The sequence below is a fragment of the Azolla caroliniana genome, unplaced genomic scaffold (genome assembly GCF_043228905.1).
Source record: "Azolla caroliniana isolate FFs.n. ecotype wild unplaced genomic scaffold, voAzoCaro1.0.p SCAF_1, whole genome shotgun sequence".
In the NCBI taxonomy this organism is placed as follows: Eukaryota; Viridiplantae; Streptophyta; class Polypodiopsida; order Salviniales; family Salviniaceae; genus Azolla; species Azolla caroliniana.
Window position 1 is genome coordinate 1,866,029 of NW_028230436.1, and position 26,429 is coordinate 1,892,457.

Here is a 26,429-nt window from a genome sequence, read left to right on the forward strand (position 1 = left end):
ATAATACACATGTATAACTAATGGAAGGAGTTTTTTTTTGGAATAAAAATAAAAATAATAAGCATATGGTGTTGAATACGGTATTTAAAGACAAATATTGAAGAAACAAAAACCTGAAGATAATGCCAAGGCTTTTGACGTCATGGCTCACGCCATTCATTTCCTAACCGACCATAATAACTATTTACATTCTTTGTACTACTCAAAAACACTTACTACTTAGAACTTAGAAGACGAGGGAGAGAGAAGAGGAGCTAGTTTCACTAATACCTATATAAATACATAACATCATAATATACATTTAATATATATATATATGGAGGTTGAAAATTATTCAATCTTATGGCCCAAAGATGTGTTGATTTGTGTCTTGTTGTTGTTGTTGTTTATGATATTTTACATTCTATGGGAAGCTCTCTATTCCATGTGGTTGAAACCTCGCCGAATCAGGCGGATGCTTGAATCCCAAGGTATCCCATGCCTCCCGTACCATTTCTTTTACGGTAACACTTCGGAGGTGAATGCGCTCGGGAAAGAAGCACGCAAGTCGCCCATGTCGGATATCACCCACGATATTGCGCCACGAATCCTACCTCACTACTTCGTGTGGTCCAAGACATACGGTAATAATGTGACCCATCTATGTATCTCCTTTATGAGATTGATTTACTTTGGTTTTCTTCTTGTTTCCTGGTTTTGGCATTATTCAAAAGTGGGAATGCATTGGTCACTAGAGACTTCCCCCTCTTTTGAACCAACTACATCATTGATACACAATGTTGCCCTTGATAGGTAAACCATTTGCATATAACCATGGAGCTCAAACTCGCATTATCCTCGCCAACCCCCAGCATGCCAAGGAAGTGTTGTCCACCAAATTCAGCCACTACGGAAAGCCTGTCCGGAGGCCTGACACGAATGACTTAATTGGAGAAGGCTTGGTGGCACTCGAGGGTGAGAAGTGGGCTCACCGTCGGCGCATTATGAACCCGGCTTTCTTCCATGAGAAACTCAAGGTAGGTCCAACCCTATTTATTGTTCACATATATATAAACATGGGGCATTTGGCTATTTACTATAGATGACAATTATAGCTAATATGCACAAAAAAGACATAGGTAGTGAGAAGCATAGAAAGGTTGGAGAGTTTAACACACCATATGCCTATTGTTGAAAGCATATGAGTGACATGCAATTTCTAGGCAATGCTACCCACGATGAATGCTTGTACAAGTGCCGTAATCGAGAAATGGATGGGGCCAATAGAGCAAGGCCATCATATTGATGTTCACAAGGAGTTCAGTAACCTAACTGCCGACATCATAGCGCGAACCGCATTCGGAAGCAGTTACGCGGATGGTGAGCGGGTCTTCGAATTGCAACATGAGCAACAAATAATAATAGACAAACTCTTCCTTGCACCTTACTTCCCAGGGTCAAGGTAGGTATATTTATGCTTTGGAAAAGAATGGAAGATGCTGCTTGTGCACAATAGGTGTAAATTCTTTAATTTTCCACTTTATGGCTTTTTATGCACTGAGCTCTCAGGTTTATTCCGACCGCATTGAACCGGTATCGATGGAGGATCAACCATGACATCGAGAGAATCCTCACGAAACTGATTAAAGGCCGTTTCGAATCGACCGCGATGAAATCAGGCCATGATAGGGGGGCTGATTTGTATGGCAATGATTTACTTGGCTTGATGATGGCTGCAAACCAAGGGGAGCTTAAAGCCAACAAGAAGAACCTAAGCATGAGCATTTCGGAGATCATTGGGGAATGCAAGACTTTCTTCTTTGCGGGACACGAGACGACATCCACACTCCTCACATGGGCATCTCTTCTCCTCGCCACAAACCCGGAATGGCAAGATCGTGCAAGAGAGGAAGTATTCACCGCGTGCGGGAGGACTGAGGTGCCCACAGCCGAGGCGATGGGACATCTGAAGATCGTAAGTAAATATTATAGAATTCAAAGCTGCCATTAGGATGCCTCATGCACAACATGCATTAGTTGCAGGCAGTATCACATCCTACAAGAAGGTGATTATCATTTTAGTATAGATTCATATATTCTCCATGAATATATATATATATATATATATATATATATGGTCATTCTATCCATACAATGGTGGTTATATGATGCCAGAAATGTATAGTACATAAAATCATTCGAACTATATACATCAAGCAATAAAAATATGATTTGAGTCTGATGTGTGTAATGCACTCTACAGATTCCTGTAATGTATGGATTGTAGTTAAATGTGACATGAAATTGAAAGTATATTGCTGCATCACATTTAAACATAAACTTTTTTGTTGCATTCTCAAAATGATACATACAATAACCCCCATCCATGTATGGTAATCGAGTGTGAGTTGAGAGTTTATTATGAAACAGATGGGCATGGTGCTGAACGAGACGTTGAGGTTGTACCCACCAGTAGTGTCGATGGTGAGGAGGACGGTGTGTGAGATGGAGGTGGGTGATGATGATAAGAAGAAGAAGAAGAAGAAGATACCTGCAGGGACAGAGGTGTTGCTGCCCATATTGGTGTGGCATCATGAGGCAGAGTATTGGGGGGGAGACTCGGCCCACGAATTCCGGCCGGAGAGGTGGTGTTTGGAGGAAGAGGGAGGGGAAAGTGTGGCATGTAAGCGTGGCGCCGCGTTCCTCCCCTTCTCCATGGGGCCGAGGGCATGCATCGGCCGGACATTCGCAATGCTGGAGGCCAAAGCCGTCATGGCCAACATTTTGCGGCGTTTTAGCTTCGGAATTTCGCCCGCGTACCGCCATGCCCCCGTCACCGTGCTCACACTCCAGCCCCAGTTCGGAATGCCCATCCTCTTCCACCCTCTCTAGCTAGCTATATATATATATATATATATCCTTGGGCCTTTCTTCCAATCTCATACCACATGCTAGAGCCCCTCCTCTTGTAAATGTCCCATGTATACATACATATATACTTGTATATACACTTTTACTTAAGCACGCTTTTTAAGTTTCGCAAGAAGTGGAGTGATTGGGATATAAGCTACTTCTTTTTGTCAATCTGTATGCCTCTCCTTCCTCAAATATCAAGACAAACAAATATTATTTTACAACCCGCATGACATGATGATTGCTGGCTCGTGTTTTTGCTCAATGTGTCTTATAGATATGTTTGTTGGCTGTCCACCGGAGTATGCAATAGCCAAAAGTCGGCTTACTAACATTTGTAGGAAACCAAACCAATGACTTATGTTATTATGCTTCACGACCTATTAGAAATGCCAAGAACCCTATTCACGCAGCCTAATGAGTAGGTTATTAATTGAACGATGGGTTTGTTGCTTGTCATATCCATAGTACGTAAATTCGTGTTCATCTGGCATAACATTCGTTTTTCTACATTGGAAAACGAATGAGAATGTTATTCAAACATTCTTGTATTTTTTTTTGTTTTTCCCCATTTTCTTAATGTTTTTTTTTTGTTTTTTTCCATTTTTTAGGCTTATTTACCTCATAATAAGCGGTTAATCCAAAAGTATGGTATTTATCATTCTTTGAGGGTGTTTTTCTTACGCGAATGTGAATGCACGTATAGTACGTATGGTTCATAGTACATACTATGGAACTCCAAACTCATATCTATTGTGGAGTGTTTTCATTCATAGTAAAACGAATGAGAAATAGAAAAATACACAAATAATGATATAACATATTTAAAAAATAGGACTCACAAAACTTTATATAAACAATAGCAAGTTACAGCCCTCTTATCACCAAGCATGAGGCACACAACCTATGTTGGTGAGTGGCACCATCATATGCACAACATATCCCACTGTTGCAATTTCCCATGGCTACATATCCGCCAATAGAAGTTCCCCACTACTAAGTCGCCTATGGTTGCTATGACTCGTGAGCACCATAGCCAATACAACATAATATGTAGCCTACTCTATACTCCCAAGAACTCTTCAATAAGTGATTGCTTGTTACCATAACAAGAGTATTGAAAAGATCATCCCAAGGTGCGTGACTATCCAGAAAATTAGCACAACCACTAGGCTCAACTGAACACACCCAAGGATCAAGACACCACAAAATCATGCTTCTTAGGGTACACAAGCAAAAGAACGAACTAAAATACTACAAGCATTTTTTTGAGCACACAAGAAGAGCTTGAACTAATACCACAAGCAAAAGAACGAACTAATACCACAAGCATTTTTTTGAGTACACAAGAAGAGCTTGAACTAATACCACAAGGAAAAGAACGAACTAATACCACAAGCATTTTTTTGAGTACACAAGAAGAGCATGAACTAATCCCACAAGCAATGACCAAGTAGAATTCACAAGCAAGACTGTTCAATCAATTCAAATTCAACAAAGAAAAGAACCAGCAAAGCATCCTCTTCATGTTAGCAAAATAGATTGAATTGATCAATTTTCAACATTACATTAGAAACAAATATTAAAATCGGCTAGAAGAAGTCATTAAAACCTTTATCCAAAGTCTTTGATAAACATTTGATAGTTGGGGAAAGTCGTAACATTACAACATAAAAGTTGAATTATCTTAGGAAGTAAACTACAAACCAAGCATGAACACTTTCCGAATCAAATAATAGCAAAGGTCACCACGTGATATAGATATAGTGATATAGCACAATCATACATGTCAGAAACCTACCATAGACCAAGAATTATCACACAATTCTAACAAAAGTAGCTATGGATTATCACATAACACAATTCTTGCTTTAGTCAACGCACAATAATGTCAAGATCCAATGCACACAAGGTATAATGATCATATTCTAAACATTATATGCAAGATGACCAACTGTCCAAGGTTCCAAATATGAATAACACAAGTGATGGAAGCCTATATTCTAAAACATTACATGTCCATAAAAATTAACATGCATTTCAAGAAGGGAGAGGCACTGAAATCTATTGCAAAATGTAAATTTTGCAATGATCATCAAAATGTTATGCAATATCTATGATAATAACCCAAAGGATCATCAAAATGGTATGCAACATCTATGATAAGAACCCAGAGGAAATTTAGCACCGGACAGCTGGGGTGGAAGTTTTTATTAGATCTAGATAGACGATCCAATCGCCCTGACATAGCACCTGTCACGGCCACCAGGGTGTGGAACTGGGATGACACGTAAGGCAATTTCAGTACCAGGTTTCATGAGCCTCTCAAGGAGTGGGATTCCACCTGAGCACCCGAGATGCATAGCCGACAAAAACCCTTCTCTCCCATTGGGCAACGTCACGAAGTACCCAACATTATTCACTTCCTTGATCACACCTACAACAGTCCCAGGATCTCCTATCTTGTACATCTTTGTATAGTCCAACTGGAACGTTCTTGCCTCCTCATCCAGCTCCATTTGACGGCGTTGTTCCTCAGCTTCTCTTCGATATTGTTTCATCCGAAGTTTTGCCTCTACATTATATGGCCTCCGGTTCACCGTCTGATACCCTAAGTCCTATAGATAAAAGGTCCGGAAAATGTGCACAAAACAAAGCCAATTTTAAATTAACTTTTTACTCCTGATTTGTTCAAACATGAGCTTTATAAAACTTTCGTGCAGGGTTGTGCAAATCATGCTCCATTCCAGATTAAAAGACCCTTAAAATTTTGGAGGGTTATTAAAATTTTGAATCCTACCCCAATCACCTTAAAATTTGTTGGGTCATTAACAATTCTTAGATAGTATAAAACAATTTAAGTATTGATTAATTAATATTAGATCATATATACCAGCTTATCAAAATACTACCAAATAAGGAATTAAGGTATATCTAACAATTACAACTATCACTTTCAAATAAATCCTTCTAAACATAGAAACAAGTCATCAATAAGTGATAATTCGAATGCTGGAAAACAACCATGGTTTCAGTGTTGTTTAGCCTTTCATTATTACAAAATCATATTTATCGTTTCAAAATCGAAGATGGGACGAGTATCCTGAAACAAGGGGATATTGAAGAGCTAATAACACATTCATATTAACAGTGACAAAAATAATTGCAGATGCTATGCACCCATGTTCAAAAGACATAAAACTGTCGTACAAATCTTAATCACCCCATTCTTGTTGATAAATATACTCGGTGAATTTTTGAGATAAAGCACATAAATCTTCATGGCTACATAGGATACTTCCTAACAAAACTCTACAAACTATGAAGTTAACAAAATTAGGAAAAACATGAAACAGAAATCAAAGAAATAAGGCAGTACTAAACAAATAAAAGTGTAGACAAAATAAAGCAAAAATGAAGGGAACACTATATAAAAGGTCGCAGATGTAAACAGAAATCAAACAAACAAACACAGAAAAAGAAGGAGAGTGAATGAATAAATATGTAAAACGCAACACGAAAACAAAAAAAACAAATTGAAGACATAAAGGACAAACAAGCAAAGAGAACAGAAAATAATGACACGGAGAGAGAGAGAGAGAGAGAGAGAGAGAGAGAGAGAGAGAAGATGTTACATCGTCTGCGGTAGAGAAAGTTCTCTTTGAAGGCGAAGATACAATAGAAGACGTCGAAGATGTAGAAGCGATCCTTCTAGCGATGGCGAGCTCTTGACGAACCAATCTAGACAGAGACTGCATCTTTCCTGAGAGAGACAGAGACAGAGAGAGACAGACAGACAAAGACGGATGCAGAGAGCGAGCGAGGTAGAGGAGTAGAGGAGAGTGAGGTTTTTCATAGGGTTTTTCTTGGGCGCTTTCACACTTCCGTATTTGTCCACACAAAATATCGGTTCTTATTTAGAGGGAGGATAGATAGATAGATATTTGTTAGCGTTCATAAAGAGGCGAATATTGACCCATAGGACCTAAGTACAAAAGTTATCTTCATGTGTGTCTGTCTCCTAAGTCCTTCCTAAGATGGGATATTCATACATACTTTGAAGTTTGAAGCACCAAGTCTCGGCATGCGAAGAAAAGATCTCTCTCTACGGATGGATGTGGCAGACATACCCAAGCAATATATCCATCTTTTTGTTGCCTCTTCGCTTTCTTTGGGAAAGGACCAATTACCAGAACCAACGAAGATCATAGACAAGAAGCCAAAACTTGATTGAGGTATCCAAGGTCCCAACAAAGCCCTCGATAACTTACTTTATCTCAATTGTACGTTTGTGCTCGAGGAGTCTTGTCTCATGTCTCAAGTTCGTGTGCTTCCTATTGATGGCACTTCTTACATGTTTGTGGAGAGGGCGTCTTTTGTTCCTCTCCCAAGTGGGCTTTGCCATGAACCCTTTGGCTCTCTCAAAAGTGATCGCTTTGTCTCTCTAGAAAATGATCACTTTGTCTTAGGGTCATTTGCCACTTTTGTATGCAAATTGGGCTTAATGTAAGTCACAAGGTTTGTAACCTATGGTTCATGCAAATAACAAGAAGGCGTGTGTAGGTAGTTTGCTCAATGGTCTTTCCAAACTCTAAACTTGCTCAACTCTAAGGTTAAAGGACCAATACGGCAATCAATTGTGTTGACTCTTTCATATGTTCCACGTGTTATTTGGTTTATTTTGTACATTGACTTAAGACAGTTAAATATGGCAAGGTAGTATGCACTTCCAAGCATCAACAAACGATCCCATAAATTTTCATATCTTGATCTAGGTTAATCTTTTATGTAATGCATTGATTACTCGGGACGTTGTGACTCGTCTCAATGTTGGTTCCTCTTTATCCATGTTTTTGTTAGAAGATTGCTTCACCATAGTTATTTGCATTATCTTGTACTTTACATCATTTGAGGACAACAAAATACTTAGCTACTTCCTACTATGCATGGAAATATTATAAACCTTAGGGTTAAACAAATTTTAGATGGTTGACCCCTATCCTTCAAATCTCCAAAACAATCGAACCACAATATATAGCCAACATAGTGTATGCATCCTAACGGCTATTCTTTGGATGTTTTATGAACTTTGCCATCATCATGATCAATTTAGTCTTGTATTGCACAAATATGGAAGTCTCACAATTGTAATGCATATTTTTATCTATTCTCCCTAACCTTTTCCTCATTGACATGGAAGGAAAATTGGTCATCTCCTAAATAGGTTCACTGGGGATGGTTCATATTTGTTGTCTGTGCATCTTTATAATTCAAAAAAGTTCCTCTATGAACACAATGGAATGACAAAATTTGATGGAATTTTACTTCCGAAGCCAAAAACATTATACATAAATAATATTCAGATAACATCAATTTATTTGTAGCTTAAATGTGGGTTCTTTCTAGGCCAAAGTGATTGTGGCCATGGTAACATATTAAGGAAATCCGGTGAAACCCCAAAGAGTAAAGCAAAATACAAGTCATCAAGCTTGGTAAACAAAGAGCTCAATTGGTTTACGATCTGGTATAGATACACACTTCTCTTGAAGAGAAGCATTCACGAATCTCTTGTGATAATAATAATTTGAAGATTCCACCAACTTGTTGAAGAGTCCATTAAGGGAAGCATTCACGAATCTCTTGTGATAATAACAATTTGAAGATCCCACCAACTTGTTGAAGAGTCCGTTAGGAGAAGCACTTGAAGTTTGCTGAAACCCTAGGTTTGTTTCCTACTTGCGAGTACACAAACCTTTGTGCTTACAATCCTGCTATTGCCTTATATTAGCAATATAAATACCCAAATCTTTTGCACACTGGAATCCAAGGTAGACCTTAATATTTGCAAGATAAGCATCTGAAATGTTAATGCCAAGATTTCACAAAATACAGGATCATTTCCCTTACATTTGTAAGATAAATACACCGCCTTTTTCCATGTATTCAAAGGACGAGGACACAGTTTTCTCCATTGTATTTGCAAGATAAGTGCCCAAATTTTGCTTTATATTCACAAGAAAGTACATGAATGTTTGGCTTATCTAAAGCTTCAGACGTGCCAATACCATATCCATATATACAAGGCCTAGTTTACTAAGCAATGAGTTGAACTCAAGATATAGAATTCATATTCATGACAGCACTGACCTCTCGAAGAGAAATATGCATGGAAACCATCTCCAATCAGCTCCTGTGGCAATAACAGCTTGAATCCTACCTTCCTTTACATCCATATATGCCAATGTATAGGACCTCTATGAATGCCCTTATTCGTGCTTTCTTTGCAATTGAGCATTTCCTTGATGTTGTAGCTTATTGTGATGAGATAACTATTCAAATTTATTTGTTGCAAGTTAAGTACCGTTTTTTTTGCTAATTCTCTCAGCAAAAGATTAGGCCCTGAAATTTTCTGAGCACAAGGACCTGAGAATTTGTTCTTCACAAGAGGGCTACCCAAAGGGCTGTATTAATGTTCCCAGTAACCAATCCTCCCTGAAATATTTTCCATTAGGACAGGGGGTCTAGGATTCAGATTAAACGTTTAGGTCCTATGTTCCAGTGTTTGGGCTTAAAATCTCATAAAACAAAATGGATCAAAGTAATGCCGTATCTGTATGCGTTTTGCAGCCAGTAAGCAATATCCTCCACACTTCAGAAGATGGAGAACAAGGTGCCGTTTGGAGGAGTTTCCTTGCCTCCTCCATTAGTCCTGCCCTCGCAAGAACATCCAACATACAACTCATGTGATCATTTGTACACATATTTTCTTCAACCATTCTTCTGAAAACCTCACAACCCTCTCGAATAAGAGATGCACGGCTACATACTTTCAGAAAACAAGAGAAAGTTGCAGCATCTGACTTCACTCCCACTTCCCTCATCCTCTTAAATAAACCAATTGCTATGTCACTCTGTTGGTTGATACCATATGCCTTTATCATTGCATTCCATGATGTGACATCACATGACTCAAGCTTTTCGAAGACATACCTAGCATCCAACAAGAGAGAGAGTTTCGCATACATGTCCAACAAAGAGCTACTAAGTGCAGGGTCTCGATCAAAACCCCTCAACACAGAGTCAAAGTGCATTTCTCGACCTTTATCAAAGGCTCCCATATTGCCGCAAGCTTTTATACACCACATAAAAGTTGCAACTCCTTGCCAAACATTGTCAGTCCTCATGCGTACAAAACATGTGACGGCTTCTTGATAAGGCCCGTGTTCCGCATAGCCTGATATAAGAACATTCCATGAGACATTATCTCGTATCAGCAACTTGTCAAAAGCTTCTTTAGCTTCCACAAGAGAACCACATTTAGCATACATGTCGACCAAAGCACTACACAAAAAAAGTTCCCGATCAACAGTCTTTCTTTTGGCCAGTCGGTGGATTTCTCGGCCCTTGTCAATGGCCCCAATCTTTCCACATACTTTCAGTACTGAAGCGAATATATTGACATCAGGAGAAATGCCCTCCATTTGCATTATATCAAAGCATTGAAGCAAATCCTCATCAGATCCATGTTCGCTATAGCTAGTGAAGAGAGATGTCCAAGAGACAACATCCCGGAATGGCAACTTGGTTAAGATTTGACATGCTTCTTGTAGTGAACCACATTTTGCGTATGTATCTATTAAACAATTTCCCATGTGCCTTTCTCTTTCCAGTCCTCTATTTATGATGGCATTGTGCATATGATGAGCTTCATGCATATCTTTTAGGCATCCACAAGCTTTTAAGATTGCAATATAAGTGATGGTATCAGGCGAGAGTCTGTCCTCATATTGCATCTTCTTAAAGCATTCCATAGCCTCGTATGCATATCCATGTTCGATATATGCCAAAATCAATGCACTCCAAGATACAACATTCCGGATCGGAAGCTTTAGGAAGACATCTTCAGCTTCTTGAAGTGACTGGCATTTTCCATACATATCCACTAAAGTGCTCCCAATAAAAAGATCTTCCTCGAACCCTCTACATATAATCTCACTATAAACATCTCTGCCTCTATTCAAATCATTCAAGCTAATGCAAGTTTTCAGAAGAGCTACAAATGTGCAGCAATTGGGATATAGTTTAAAACAATTCATTTTCTCATATAAATCAATGGCCTGGGAACTTGAAACATGATCGTATTGAATATAGCCGAGCATGAGACAAGTCCATGTACATATGTTTTGCTCAGAAAGGATCGAGAAAACATGGTGTGCATCAGTGAAGCTACCACATCCTACAAACATTTGAACTATATTGTTTCCTATGACTTTATGAGATTCAAGTCCACATTTACATACCTTGACATGTAGACGCTTGCATATATTCACATTTTTGCTTCTTTTACATGTTTCCACGAAGTGAATGAGATCATCTACTGATGGAACATCGTCGATTTCTTCGAGAAAATGAAGAATTTCTGCATCTAACGTGGGATTTTTCTCATGGGTGCCCTTGCCCAGTTCATTTTTTTTTTCTGTTCCTGTTTCCTTTTCCTTTTGCAGTTCTTTGCAATAGAAGTGAAGATAATGCAGAGGATTGGAGAGGAAAGATTTCTTGTCACCACAGAATGTTAATGGAATTACTGCTTTATGCAGAGAGCTTGAAGGGACCTTCACTCTGTTCAGCAGTGTGATGATCATTCCGAGACAGAAGGACCGGATGACATTAAGGTGTTCTTGTTGATTAATAAAGATTAGTGTGTGTTAATGATATGATTTTAAGAAAAGTTCAATTGAATGACTGGAATTAACTATTGAATAGGATTATTATGTTCTAATGGAATGGATTTAATTCATTTGCAAATGAATGACTGGAATCATGACCTTGACCCATGACCCTTTGATCCATGGCAAGACCATGACTCCATGTAGCCATGGACTTATAGAATTGTGGCAACGGATCAATCTTATGAATAGTTATTTCAACCGAATTGGACTATGAAACCACAGCTTGACTTGATAATAGGGTTGGTTCTGTTCGGTTTACATTTACAAATTTGTGAACGGTTTGGTTGAAGTCTTTTATTGGCTTAACAATCCGTGGTGTATTTAACTTCAATTTGTGGTTTAAATGGATTAATAGTTCGCGAACAAACTTTTTTAGTTTTTAATTGGTTCATTAATTACAACTTTAAAGATATATTAGGCGATGTGTTAGTAGCGTGATTAAGTGTTCGTTAATAAAAACTTTGAGTGTAATTGAGCCAATATTGAACCACAAAACCTTGGTTTAATGGCTTGTGGACTTTTGAATTGTTTGTTTCCTAGAGATATGTCAAAATGGCTTGGGTTGAATGGTTTTGTGGTTTGGTTTAAGTTTCAAAAACTTCAAATGGTTTGGGTTTAAGACTCCAAACCCAAGTTGTTGTCGATTACTAATCAAACGTGCACATCTCAAACTTTACATACAAGCTCGTGGTAGGTCCTCTTGGTTCCAAAAGAGCATCACCATTTCATTGATACGTACCATTATAAAACTTGTCCATGTGCTTGTGAAAGATACTACGCATCAATAGTTGGAAAACAATGCTAGGATGTTGTAGATCAAATGGCACTGGGAAATATTTGAAGTGTCGAAAGTTCGAGAATTAAAAGGAGCTTGAGAAACCTCATTCACTTGTCTTGTTGACAAAAGGGAAGATAATGGAATGATGTCGGTAGTAAAAAACAACTCCGACTGGGTAAAGGCTCAAAGGAGCCCTCCCACACACACGCGCGCACATGTATAAAATTTATACAAGCATCAATGAAGGACATATGCAAGAATACATATTGAGAACACAAAATCACAACAAAATCTCTTTTTTCTTTTGCACATAATGAACAAACATACACACCCAACAATGCGTAGATGGCGATGCTAGCAATGACGCCGACTCCGACACATAGAGGTGCCGGTATGAATCTCAATGACATTAATACCAAACACATAAAGAGATGCCGATACGAGTCTCACTGACATAGACACCAACACCGTTCGTCAATACACAATCATGGACAAGGAGATACAAACAAGAGTACGTAGAGAGAAACTGATACAAGGACATATACGAATGCGTATATATACATACATACATACATACATACGTACGTACGTACATACATACATACGTACGTACATACATACATACATACGTATATACATACATACATACATACACACATACATACATATGTACATACACACACACACACACATACATACATACACACATATATACATATATACATACATACATACATACATACATAGATACATACATACATAGATACATACATACATACATACATACATAGGGTTGGTCATCATGCAAAAGATACATGGCAAAAAATACATGGTAGAACACAAAGTCACAACAAATTTGCTTTCATTTTTCTCATTTTCTTAGCTTTTGGGGTTTCTTAGGGTTCTGCGAGGATCTCTCTCTCTCTCTCTCTCTCTCTCTCTCTCTCTCTCTCTTCATATCCTTTCCTCCTCTTCCGATTGCCACAGAGTTTCTCCTCTTCATCTAGCGTCTGATTTCTGTGCGAGGATCGCCATCGCCATGGCCACTCTTCTAAGAGCGTCTCCCTCTCTTCTCCCTCTCTCTTCTCCATCATCCTCAGCATCATCTACCCGTATTCTCTCTCGCAAACCTCATCTCTGCATCGTCAGAAGCTCAGCCCATATCAACCCTCCATCGCCCATCACCATTTCCAAAAGCAGAACTGTGAATGCTTCCTCGCCGGCTTCCCAAATCTTTAAGAAACCACCGATCGTCATCTCCGAGACCAGAATATCCATGGTCAAGACCTTAATTGCCCTAACTAATTCACTCATTCAAAACCTAATTTCATCTCTACAGAATCACCACAGGCAGTTCTTCAAACAAGACCTGTCATCATCCCCGTCATCAGAAGTGGAACAGATAAATGACCTAAAAAAGGATCTATGCATGGCATCAACGACGGGGATGGCTCCTTCTGTTCTCCTCTGTTTCGCTGCCATATCCACGAATAGCGTGAATACTCCATTAACAGTGGTGGCATCAGGGATGGCGAAATGGCTAGAGCTTTACAGTGGCGTTCTAATGGTGAGAGTTCTTCTGAGTTGGTTCCCAAACATACCATGGGAGAGACAACCTCTTCAAGCAATACGGGACATGTGTGATCCTTACCTCAACTTGTTCAGGAACATTGTTCCTCCCCTCTTCAATGCCCTTGATGTCAGTCCACTCTTGGCTTTCCTTGTTCTTGGTCTCCTTGCTTCCATCCTCAACACCACCATCCAAGCTTGATGAGACATTCTTTTTGCTTTCTGCGTTTTTGCTTTATGTGGTTCTTCATCAGGTATTTCTCTTGCTCCTTTCTTCTTTCCTCTTTTAGTTGTTATCTGTTGCCCTTCATCTTCTTCCCCAGGTATTATTCTTGCCACAACCTCTCAATTGTTTTTCGTTTTTCGTTTAGTTTTTCTAATTTCGTATGTAGATAAATGTATGGTTATGGATGTGGACATTCTTCAATTTGTTAAGTTGCATTTCGATAGCATTTGAAAAAGGACGTGTTTGTTTAGGTTTTCAATGGACTTTCTTTCTCAGATTCCTTTATTGCACTTTGGTAGACAATTAAGTTAGTTTAACATCTGTATTGCCTTTCATTTGAAAAGCAGATTTTGTTTAGCTTGTTTTGTTTGCTAAGTTTCCGTTTGATATCATTTCAAAGGTTGAGTTTCTTGAGATTTCTTATAAGGTTTCATTTTTAGATTCTTTTTACTATCAGTTTGAACGGAAGTTGAGTCATTTTAGCTTCTTTGTCACAGGTAAAGACGAGTTTGTTTAGTCTCGTGACAATATTTGAATTTTTGGACAAAGATGAGTTTGTTTAGATGTTTGATAGCGCACTTTTGAGTACATAAGTTTGGAAGCATTTGAATGATATGACTTTGTTAGCTTCTTGATAACATTAGAAGATTTGTCCTTTTTATAGCATTTGAAAAAGATGGGTTCTTTAGCTTTTTGATGGTGTTTCATGAGGAGAGTGTTCTACTATTTCACGAGCATTTGAAAGAGCTGAATTTGTTTAGTTCTTATTCGAAACACACAAATATGTGGCATCACTTAGCATTTGAAATTGACAGCTTCGTTCAGTTTTGGGTTAGCATTTGAAAGAGATGAGTTCATTAGCAAAATTGATAAGAGTTTGAAAGAGATGATTTTTCTTAGTTTTTTGATAGCATTTAGACTCTAGAGAAATGCAAACCATACCATGTGCTAGTTTCAGTTGTTCTTTTGTTTTCTTTGCATAGAAGTTGTTGAGATGTTTGAATGCCATGAGAACCAGCAATTCCAGTATGGTTTTCTTGTCCAAGTTGACATTATCTTTATCGACCCATACCTAGGTAGATTGCTAGTTTTCTTATTCCTTCAAAGAGAGGATTTTGCTGTCTATTTGATAACATTTGTAAATATGTAAACAGTGCAATATGTTAAGGTTTTAGCCTCTTTTTATTTTGCTTGGTTAACACTTGTTAAGATATTTCTATGCAATGGATTCAGTTGATTCGTTATTTATTTGACAGCTTTTGGAGAGATGTAAATCATACAGTATCTATGGCTTTTTTTGTTTTTTGTTTTTCCTGTGTTAAATTGTTACAATATTTCTATGCATTCTTGATATAAGAGTCAAATAGAGCCTTTTGCATGTGGTTTTTCTCTGGATATATTCCCGTCGACAGTAACTTTATTCATTTTTATTTCACTACGGGGTTAAATAGTTGGGTTTGGATGAGGTATTCATAAGGATTAATGTCTGTGGTTTTCGTGGAGATATCCAATGGGCATTGTTTTTGTTTCATTTACTTATTAGTGGTGCTAGAGGCGTCATCCTATGCGTGTATAAAGGTATCAGTATTGTATGTAACCTTGAAATGTAGTCATTGGATGTGGTTTTCATGAAGATATAATCCAATCGACAATTTCTTATTCACTTTTTATCTCCATATAGGTCAATTTCTAATTCTACTTGAGGGTGTGTAGTTGCTTATGATGTATATTTTTTGTTGACCTGGTTAAGCTGCTGATATAATCCAATTGGTATCCTATTTATTCAATTGAATCAAGGATACTTGTGTAGACCTTTTTAAAATTCTGCATGTATTCATGAAATGAGAACAGCCATGCGGTTGTGGTTTTCATGAAGATATAATCCAATTGGTATTCTCTTTATTCAAGGATACTCCTAGCTGGCCCTGTTTAGGTATTTCAAGTTATCATCATTTGCCCCCCTAAAATGCAGTCATTGATGCAGTATCCATTATCTAATGATTGTTGCCATGTCATCCCATGGCTTTAATTTTACCTTCTGTGTCTAAATATGATCAGATGTTACAGTACATAAAATGTCTGGATATTAGAATTTTGTTTTCATGGAGATCCAATAGATATCGTCTTTATTTTGTGTGTTCTTCTCAACTCCTTTTTCTTCTGTCTTGTATAAATCTATGATATTATCCCTGTTCATGAAATGAACAAGGATTGGATCAGGTGTCCATGGAGAAATCAAGATTGACTTAACATTGCTTACCTTTTACTTTTTTTAATCGAGAAACTTGTTATTGTGTATGTTTACTGCAATGCATAATCAATAATTGGGCTTCTAAATAAAAAGAGGTGCTTGAATTTACAAGTATATGGTTTACAATTATCTTCCCTTTGGAAATGATACATACTCTTATATCATGACTTAAGCAAGGGGTATCTGCTAGAACAAAATTTGAGTGGATCATCTACCATTATCTCAATTAGACCATCTCGACTTGTGGCCTTCTTTTTCCAGGAAAGACAACTGAACAACAATGTGAGATTCATCATTCTAAGTTTGTCTGTCATACATCATGTTTAGGTTCATGTAGGTCCGATCCATCCACTGCCCATTAGCATCTGCACGGAAAGGCAATAATTAGTAGTATCCTTGAAACAGAGAACAAAGTCATTTCTTTTGAATCATATGTTTTAGTTTCCATTTATATGCATTTTACCTCCTTTGTCTGATTGCATCGAGCTCTGACACTAGCAATAAGTTCTTGTGTGCTAAGTTGTTGATGAGGATGATGTGCTTGCATTACATTGAATGGTTGGGCTTGTGGTATATCTAAGTTAACAAAGCCCATATGATCTGCCAAAGATGATTGAGAAAATTTGTGATGTTTAGTTTTTATTATAATTTGGAATCCAATTATTATATCTAAAAATCTTTCTTAGTTTTGTCATGAATAAAATCTACTTTGTTGGCTGTTGCCGATGTCCCATATTGGATTTGAAACAGGTATTTGTAGAGAGCCCTCATCTAACCTCCGACGAGGAATACTTCTGTCATCTGTAGAAAAAATCTTGGTGTATTCTTATAAAAATGGGATTATATATACATATTACTAAACATACATATTGCTGTATACAAAAGGAATTTAGGTATGTAAGTGTATATTTCTGTATGACAAAGAACTTTGCATATGCTATATTGCTATAAAGGTAGTTTGATAAAGTAGTTACATGGGTTTTCATAGCTTGCTGCCATTCTGCCCACAAGATGCTGCAAAACACAAATGATTTAACAAAGTGCTAATTATAGTCAGAATAAAGCAAGCTATTACTTGTGCATATACAATATAATTATTACCCGAGATGGAAGAGCTTGTTCCAGGTGTTGGGTTTGCCTTTGAAGATGGGCAAGCTTCACCTGTGTGTATAGCAAAAGCAAGTAGCTCAGCATCCACTGTATTTACGTACATAAATACATATGCATAAACATATATAAGTATTTGATAAACAGAGCTAGAAATAGCGTAAACGATATTGTAGGTCTAGTTTCTTGCACTCTGGGTGCTAATAACCAAACTGCTACCCAGCAAGATAACTATTTTTTTGTTGAAGAAAAAAAAGTAGTTATCTTTTTATTTCTTCAATAAAAGATTATCTATTCATTGAACCAGACTAGTTGTTGCGAGTCAGAGACCCATATCAAAATCTTTTTCGCACCAACAAGAAAATTCAACCAGTCATCGATATTAACGAGTCACGAATCTGTGACAAACCAATCAGTTCGTAGGGACCACCATTTTATAGCCATTCATCAACAGAAGCTGCTTCCCTAATAATTTAGATTTAACACCTAATGATTTAGACTGTATACGTATATTGTATTTGTATCCCAAATAAGAGGGGCAAAAATTGATATTTTCCTTCTCTCATGTATATATGCATAAAAGAAGAGTCAGTGAGCCATTCAAGCAATAGGATGATTTATCTTGGTTGTCTCTACAAATGTGGCTTCAATATTCTCTTCGTTTCGTAGGCTGATAGTAAATAGTGGAGTTGACATGCATAAACACACATGAGATATTAATTCACCTTGTTCTCCTCACTGTCCAGAACATCAGTCTGGGCATCTTCTAACATGTTCGCAATTCCAATTTTCAACTCTGGTGAGGATCTGCATATGTTCTTGATTGAGTAGTTGCTTGTATGTTCTCAGTCAAGCCTCTAACCTAATATCTGTTGTGACGCTGGACTCACTCATAGCTCAATGCAGTTTGGGATTTTAAGGATCAAAGATCAAGATCACATGTCATGGTAAGTTGAAGATTTCGGATTCGGCAATGGGTAAAGTTTTCTCATGGAGTGCCCGAGGGAATCCTCTTGTAACTCACATGGCAATATACCAGCCAATTACTCCCATCGTAGATGGCTTGCCCTAGATATGCCTTCCCAAGAAGTTTGTGTGGCTATTTAAATGGTGAAGCAACTCTAGGATATGTTCCTGCAGGATGCCTTCTGTTGAAGCGAATCCTTTTCTTCTGTTCAAGCTGATCTATCTATTTGATGCTTGTTTTGCATGAATACCACATGCATTATGTGGACTTATTTCATCAAGCCATCAATGCTTTCCAGGAGTAAAAAACTTTGATACAAACTACTTGTGTGTGATAACTTGATCTACCCTGCCATCGCTTGGATGATTGTAAGAAAGTCCTTGCTTGAGTATTTTACACGAGCGGATAATGTTGTGGACATCTTTACCAAAGGTAGACATCCAGCTGAAGCCAATGGTTGTGCGGTGACATCTATTATTTTGTGGGACCTACCACCTGGTGTTTGGAAGAAGGAAGTTCCCTTCCCAAGTCATTTTCAAATATAGCTGTCATTTTGTGTAGGGACCGTATTGCATCTTTCTCTTTTGTATGCTCCTATTAGTCCATTTCCAGTCCACTGAAAGAGAAGCTTATGATAATGTGTTTTCATGAAACACTCAAATTGATCTCTTATATTAACTTAGAATGCAACTACAGCTTTATGTAAACTCTTTTGTGGTGGTTAACTTTTTCTTTCAGATGTGCATTCTTAAAAGCGAGAAGAGAAGTGCTTAAAACCTGCATGTTGTTAGTCAGCTTTTCAACATTGTTTTTCAATTGTATGAGTTGTTTCTCCAAGTTTTCTGCCACTTCAATCTGTTACGATAGCATTGTTTTTGATACCAAATGAAAGAGAATACATTATATAAATGTATATTATATGATGAATCAAGTACAAATACTCTTTAAAGCTTTCCAAAAACTATGACAATGAATTTTTTTACAATTTGTGTCCTCAGCTGTTGATAGCAATGACTCAGTGAAGAATCAGTATCATTGGCAGAATTAGTGCTTTTGCGTCTTTCCGCTCTGGTGTTTGGCGAGTCATGGTTTCTGGATGGTGAAGGTTCCTTGTGCTGTTTTAAGAGAGGATCAAGTTTTAGACAGAATGATATGAGGAAAGGGACAATCTTGTAATATCATCACTATTAATCTTTGTTTCATATTTTAGTATATGGTAAAAGATGTAGTCTCCTCACCAAATTGATAAAGTAATTAGTGGTGAGCTATCATGATTCACAACTCATTTGTTAAGAATTGACACTATTGTTTAGAAGAGTGCATATTAATTTCTGGGTTTGATATTATTATTGAGAAATTAAGATTAGTATCATTGAGAAAATACATGTATTTTTCTTTCATTCTGGATTTGGTTCTCAAAGTTTTTGTCGGCAAACAAAATTCTTTTCTTCTCATGAAATTGAATGATGTTTTTATTCGGAATAAACAACCAAATGCTTACTTGGCACGATACATTGTCAGAAGTGTGAGAACACATCGCTTTGTTTGTTCTCATGGTGATTTCATTCTGGAGAGTAAATTAATTGATATGGTTATGGTGCAGAAGCATAATGATGTGAGTATCAAGTAATTCCTATAATGCTTGATTTTACTAATCTAGTTTACTATATGTCCATGCTCAGAGAAAAGAGAGAATATACATTTGTATTTGGTTCAAAACTGGACAATGGTGTTTGCTGATCCATCATATCGTCAGATCTCCTTGTTTCCATGAGCTGCGCGAAAAGAAAATGACTAGTATATTGAATTGTGTTGGTGATATAAGTGAGATTTGTAGAAAGTTTCCAGGAAAAATAATAGATGGTTACCGGGTCTTGTGTTTGGGGTATGGCCTTTGCTTGGGACTTATTTGGTGACCTCCCTGTGCTTGTGAGTTCTGGTGCTTGTGATGCCTTTTCAAGTGCCAGTGATATTGTCTCATCCTTGACAATGAAAGGTTTCAAACTATTTCTTTGACTCTCTCTCTCATGTGTTTGTGTATCATAACACACGACTATGTTTCAGAAACCAGCAGTTCTCTAGTACTTTGTTTATAAATTTTTGCAGTAAAATACCAACTGTTAAGGCAAAAGTCTTTCATAAAATAGTTCCCTTTAATTGTTACAAGTTATAACGCACAAATATATAAGAACAATTGTGTTGACTGATCACAAATTATGCTGCACAACAACAATCTAGAAAGGTAATATTCCTCACCATATGTAAAGCATCTATATTGGTTAGATCAATATGCTTCGAAAATTCTGACATTGTTGGGTCTCGTTTCAGTGCCTACATAACAAGGGGTGGTTGGTCCCAAATGATTTCTTGCTCGGTACACAACATTATCAATCATGAGATTAATGTCTTTCTTAAGCACACCATCACTTAGAGCTCAATTTGAATTGAAAAGCTTTTGAGATGATCTAGAGAATATTACCTTTCTTGCATGTGCTTGTTGTCGAGTTCGCTTTGCTAACTCGGTGTGCTTCTTTTTGCAAATCTTCAAGTTTGGAGCAGGATAATGGGATTAACCAAGTTAGAATCATTAGGACAACTTGATTTGTGAAGGCATTGCAGCATTGGCCGTGATTTTGTTGTGCATGAGAGATTATTTTCGAATTTTCTAGAACAGAAACTTGTAACTTTGGATGGATTGATCATGAATATGGATTGGTAACTTTGTTTCTGCATGTGCATTGGGGGGGCCAGGGTCATGTTTCTCAAGCTTCTTTTTATTTTCTTACTTAAATATATACCTGTATGACATCGTGAACGAAGAGAAACTTCCTCTCGGCGAAGCCACGCGATAAGATCTGAGGAAATAATTCGGAAAGACTTATATGGACTACTAATGTTAGAGCCACAGAACAGTGCACCAAGCCAAGCTTGGTAATTTCACATAATGATATAGGCCATGATGGATCAAAATATAACAAAATGTTTTTGCTATGATGATGATAATGATGTAAAAAGAAGAGACTCTAAATTGAAGCTTATTTAATGTGTGTGCACATTTATATTTGTAATGATGAAGATTGTATGCACCTGGGCCACAGTGAGAGAGCACCGATAGCCGACGTCCTCCCTTAGGAACTTTAGTAGGCACTCCACGAATCGCTAAAACCAAAATTTTATGAAGATCTCAACGAGTCTTCCAAAAACATACAAAAAGGAGTGGTAATTTTGGGGGAGTTTTCATGCATAATTAACTGAGAGGGGTATGTAGGTAATGAAATTTGCGTGCATTGATGCCTAACTAATAGTTGAATTAAAGTAAATTGAGAGAGAGGGAATGAATGATTTTTGTGCTGTTATTATTATTATTTACCAGATCGCTCTTTGCGAACAGAGCATATCCATTTTCCGATAGGTATTGTGCGACATGACGAGAGTAGCCAAGCAGGGCGTAGTGGAGCAGGGGCAGGATGCACACTGGGTTCCCTTCCTTCAACCTTAATCTCACACAAAAACCAATTCAATCTTAATATCATCAATTCCCCACCTCCAAAATTTCAGTACTCTTAATTAATTACCATTTAAAGATTTTACACAAAATTACATGACATGATTCCCTTCATAACAGACTCTCTCGCTCGCTCCAGATTTCAGAGAAAGAACTTATGCATATTGATGCCCCCCCCCTTTCTCTGTAGTATATGCTGCAGTAATAATTTAAAAATTAAACCCATCATGCAATATGCATATATCCATGTCTTAGAATTGTAGAGCATTTTGGACACTTCTCTTTTATTGTAAATTACTGTTAAAAGAAAGAAAGAAGGCTCTCATGAATCGCAAATCACGCAGAAGGCATTAGGGAAGTGGTCGGAATTTCTAAATATAAAACAACAAACAAAAACAAAAAACAAACCGAATGTTAAGAATTGGGGATGAAAATGGTTTAGTTATAATTGTGGAAGGGAAGTGCGAATTCAGGAGATTGGGATTAGGGTTGAACTGATGTTACCCGTTAATGTCCGGGGGGTGGGGGTAGCCGATGGTTCGGAGCTGGACGCGGAGCCTCTCCAGGTTGCCTTCCATATCTCCTGTCGCCATCGATAATATATATATATATATATATGTAGTATATATATATGGGATAACTAACTTGGACGATGATCTATATAGTTAATAATGAATTGCTGCTATGATTAATAAATGGATTTCTGAAGTTCATGCAGTTCATACTAATTTTGCAGGTTCAATCATCGATCGCTAAATTTGTTTATCTCGCTCAATAATTCAGATTTACTACGACTGCTACTTGGGCTAGGTTTCCACTCTACTACTATTTCTCGTTGTAACTGTATGTCTGCTAAATTCCAGTGTCAAGTGATTTAGGGCTTTGAATCCTCATATGCCAAGAAGCCGCGGGTGCAGGGAGCAGCAGCAGGAGCAGGAGCAGGAGCCGCAGCAGACGAAGAAGATTAAAAATCTCACATTCTTTGTTTTTACGTTAATTTCTATTTTGTTTTTAATCCGCATGCCAAGAAGAAGAAGAAGTAAGGAAGGAAGGAAGGAAGGAAGGAAGAAGGTCTTATTTATTTATTTATTATCGACACTTTTTGTTTTTTGAAAAATTATTAAAATTAAAATGATGACTTTATTATGAATTTGGGCATTAGTTTTATACATACATATAGCATGGCCATTTTGGCCAATGTCCAAAATCAAATTGATTTATGAGGAACTTTGAGACAAACTGTAACTTAATTTCCATTAGGAGGAGCCCTTTCAAGTTTATCCTAGTAACTAACATGTGTGAACCATAAAATTCCATGATTTTGCCGCACTCGTCACACACCCTCGTGATCCTTCCGTTGATTGTGCATGGTTCATGGTGTCTCCATTGTATGATTGTTGTTGCATTCGACCTCCAATTGCCGTTCAGACCATAACAATTGGTGTTTTAGTACCACCATCGTATGCTCATGACATGGTGTTTTCGTGAAACCTCTACCATGCACCTTATATATATAATATATATAAGAAGCTAGGTCAATCGAAAGGTCATGGCACAATCTGAGCTCAAAAGTACCTTAATCCATATGGTAAGTGAATTGCTTAGGGGCGTATGAAGGGCTACAAACAAAGGTTGTTCAAAATTTCATTATTGATTGTTGTGTTATTATCCAATAACATTATTTTTTTCCCATTTAGAGATACTACTTTAGTATTTTTTTTATCTTTTGCAAGCCGAAGGCTACAACTCACATGAAGTCATGTTTTATTAGCAGTACATAGTCCATCATGGGGTGTACCGAATGGTACGAGTGAGATACATGCACATGATGACCTCTAGGAGATATGATGAGACTCGCACCACGTTTCATCATGCAACTTGACATTTTTTATCTTCTTCATCGTCGAAACCGTCACCATCTTCGTCGCCATTACTTACGAGCACAAGCCACCCTTCATTGTCACCATCTGCGTCATCACCACTTACGAGCACAAACCGCCCTTTTTTAGGTAACACATGTATGTTGGTGCGGGGAGACTCGAACCTCCAACATAGCGGCTGGAGTGTCCCCCCATTACCATTACACCAACACATCACGGGTTATAAACCAATAACATATGTACACACATTGTAGAAATAAGCAACTATATTACAAACACAATTCCAAAACATGCCCTTAAAGACTTATGCACTAGTCACGTACATTGTGGTACGTAACATTTCATTTGTTCTAGAATGAATGTGAAGCCGTTGTAAATTACATTTGCTTCAAACACTTGGGCAAAACCTTGCTTATTATACACCAACTTCTACCAAATGCAAGGTTTGCATGGTTTTGTCAATCTTATGTATAATGCTAAGCAAAACTAGGTTAATGAAGTGTAACCTTCTTTCTATATACTCACGAGATGTTTTATTGCATGCCGACCTTAGCATTGGCCAATAGTTGTATTGGGATTGGACCACATTGTGTGAGCTACTACTATTATATTGTGTTGGAAGACAGGTCCCTTCGGATGGGAAGGGAGAAGAACAGTGCTGATGAACAAACTTAGCCGAGGCCGAAACCAGATGACGAGTACCTGGCTTCGGAGAGCCGGATGGTGCAGACCCGGTGAGAACCGGATGAGGAGTACCTGGCTATGGAGAGCCGGATGGTGGAGACCTGGTGAGGAGTGCTAACTGGATGAAGAGACATATTCGTAAATGTGTTTCTGAGAGTCCATCATGGCTATATTTATAAATAGCTGAAAAGTCATATTAGTATAAATATGACTTAGGGCAAACTTTTAGTTATGATGTTATTCTTGTTGGTGCAAGAAGAGAGAGCGCGTAACAGTGTACAGAGAGTGAGAGAGAGAGGAAGAGGTTGTTGCCTCTGTTGTAACCGCCGCCTGTGGCGAAGGTCGTGAGCGCGAGGTCGTTGCCTCCGTGAGCTCACTGTTGTAATCATTGTGATATAGTGATAGTTTGGAGTCTGTGGACTCCCGTGGTTTTTTCCCTCTCAGGGTTTTCCACGTTAAACATCCTGTGTACCTTCTTTTTTTTATCTCCTTTGTGTCGTGTCTTTCGTTTCCCGTTTTCTGTGTATGATTCTAAGCTCGGTTGTGGCCAAGCGTTGCGTATAGGGAGCGTGCAGTTCCTGTCATATTGAGAACATTGGCTCTATGTGAGTGATGAACTAATATTGAACTTAGTACTTGTTGAGTGTGAGCAAATGCCTACAACCTTAGATGTGTGAACAATAAGAAGAGGTGAAGTTGAGTTAAGATAGGCGTGTCAACCATTCAAGCTAACTACTCAATATATAAAGAAAGAAGAACCTTAGGTTACGTCGTACATTGCATCCTTTGAGTTGTATCTGCTTGTGTTGTTCTAGGTTTTGGGACATCTGATGTGTGTAGAGACACATAGATTCAGGATTTGCTTTTCTTGGACCAACAGAATAGTTTGAATATGGCTTTAATATCCATCATATACCTTAAAGTGATTGAGTTGGGTAGACAACACTAAATCTGCAATTTACATTCCATTCTTGCACACAACAAATCAATGAGTATTATTCTTGGTTGTTTGATCATTGTCATGGTCAATTTTGATGTGGTTTGGGCAAGATGTTTTGGCATATGATAAGTTATGCTAACAATTGATTGAATAGGAGATAAGTGTAACAAATGAAAGTTAGTCTATATAAAGTTGTTATGTCAACAATTGTTGGCTTTTGGATAATATCGCTTACTATCTTGGAATTATAGGAAGTTCGAGACATAATGAAATCTTGGAAAAGAGAAACATAGGGATGGCCATCCAACATGGGAATAGGAATTATTATTCTCAATTGGAAAATGGGATGACTTTAGTTATAAGGTTTTTGCTAAAACCTTCCTCGTTGACATTGATCGACAAGCATATGTCAAATGTTGTTAAATACAAACTTCATCTCTTATCTAATACTTTTTCCATTTGCATTTTAAACTTGAAGTCCATCTCCTTCAACCATTGGTTTTAATTTTATGCAATTTGTTCTTTCAAATAACGTCAACCAACATCCAACTTTTAGAAATTCAAGATTTCCAACAGCTCGCAGGTACAAGACAATGCTTTCAGACTCTCCTTTAACATACGATTTCTTATTTATATGCAAATATTGTTTTGTGGGGGCTGGAAGTTTTGGTAACAACTCAATCCAATCGAACCACTTATGTTAACACTCCACAATTTGCATTGACGTGCAATCCTTATCCAAAAGATTGCCTGCTGAACTGCTAAGTTGTTATGAACCCTAAAGATGCTCAAGACATTAGGCTTCTTTGGAGATTTCTTTTAGTTACATACATCAGAAACTACAAATGGTTATCATTCCAATAAGACATCTCCTTACCTTCGACAAATTCATATATAGGGT

The 26,429-nt window shown here is 37.7% G+C and overlaps 4 protein-coding genes across 5 annotated transcripts; 2 read left to right on the forward strand and 2 right to left on the reverse strand.

Moving 5' to 3' along the window:
* Nucleotides 1-243: 243 nt before the first annotated feature.
* Nucleotides 244-2,969, forward strand: LOC147868214 (cytochrome P450 734A1-like). Its single transcript, XM_087316643.1, has 5 exons — nt 244-623; nt 793-1,016; nt 1,203-1,441; nt 1,549-1,954; nt 2,410-2,969. The coding sequence occupies exons 1-5, from the start codon at nt 317-319 to the stop codon at nt 2,869-2,871; spliced, it is 1,638 nt and encodes a 545-aa protein (XP_087172769.1). The 5' UTR covers nt 244-316; the 3' UTR covers nt 2,872-2,969.
* Nucleotides 2,970-4,802: 1,833 nt separating this feature from the next.
* LOC147868215 (uncharacterized) lies at nt 4,803-6,720 on the reverse strand. The gene is made up of 2 exons (XM_087316655.1): nt 6,528-6,720; nt 4,803-5,510 (listed from the first exon to the last, which is right to left on the reverse strand). Exons 1-2 carry the CDS (start codon nt 6,648-6,650, stop codon nt 5,112-5,114), a joined length of 522 nt encoding a protein of 173 aa, XP_087172781.1. The 5' UTR covers nt 6,651-6,720; the 3' UTR covers nt 4,803-5,111.
* A 1,994-nt stretch (nt 6,721-8,714) lies between these two features.
* LOC147868216 (pentatricopeptide repeat-containing protein DOT4, chloroplastic-like) lies at nt 8,715-11,589 on the reverse strand. The gene has a single exon (XM_087316667.1). It carries the CDS (start codon nt 11,532-11,534, stop codon nt 9,486-9,488), a length of 2,049 nt encoding a protein of 682 aa, XP_087172793.1. The 5' UTR covers nt 11,535-11,589; the 3' UTR covers nt 8,715-9,485.
* Nucleotides 11,590-13,397: 1,808 nt separating this feature from the next.
* LOC147868217 (uncharacterized) lies at nt 13,398-19,919 on the forward strand. 2 transcript variants are annotated; one of them, XM_087316685.1, is made up of 2 exons: nt 13,398-14,222; nt 18,222-19,226. In XM_087316685.1, the coding sequence occupies exon 1, from the start codon at nt 13,439-13,441 to the stop codon at nt 14,168-14,170; it is 732 nt and encodes a 243-aa protein (XP_087172811.1). In that variant the 5' UTR covers nt 13,398-13,438; the 3' UTR covers nt 14,171-14,222; nt 18,222-19,226. The 2 variants fall into 2 exon arrangements, with proteins under 2 accessions (XP_087172811.1, XP_087172805.1); XM_087316679.1 differs by lacking the exon at nt 18,222-19,226 and adding an exon at nt 19,518-19,919 and having other exon boundaries at nt 13,400-14,222.
* The last annotated feature ends 6,510 nt before the right edge of the window (nt 19,920-26,429 follow it).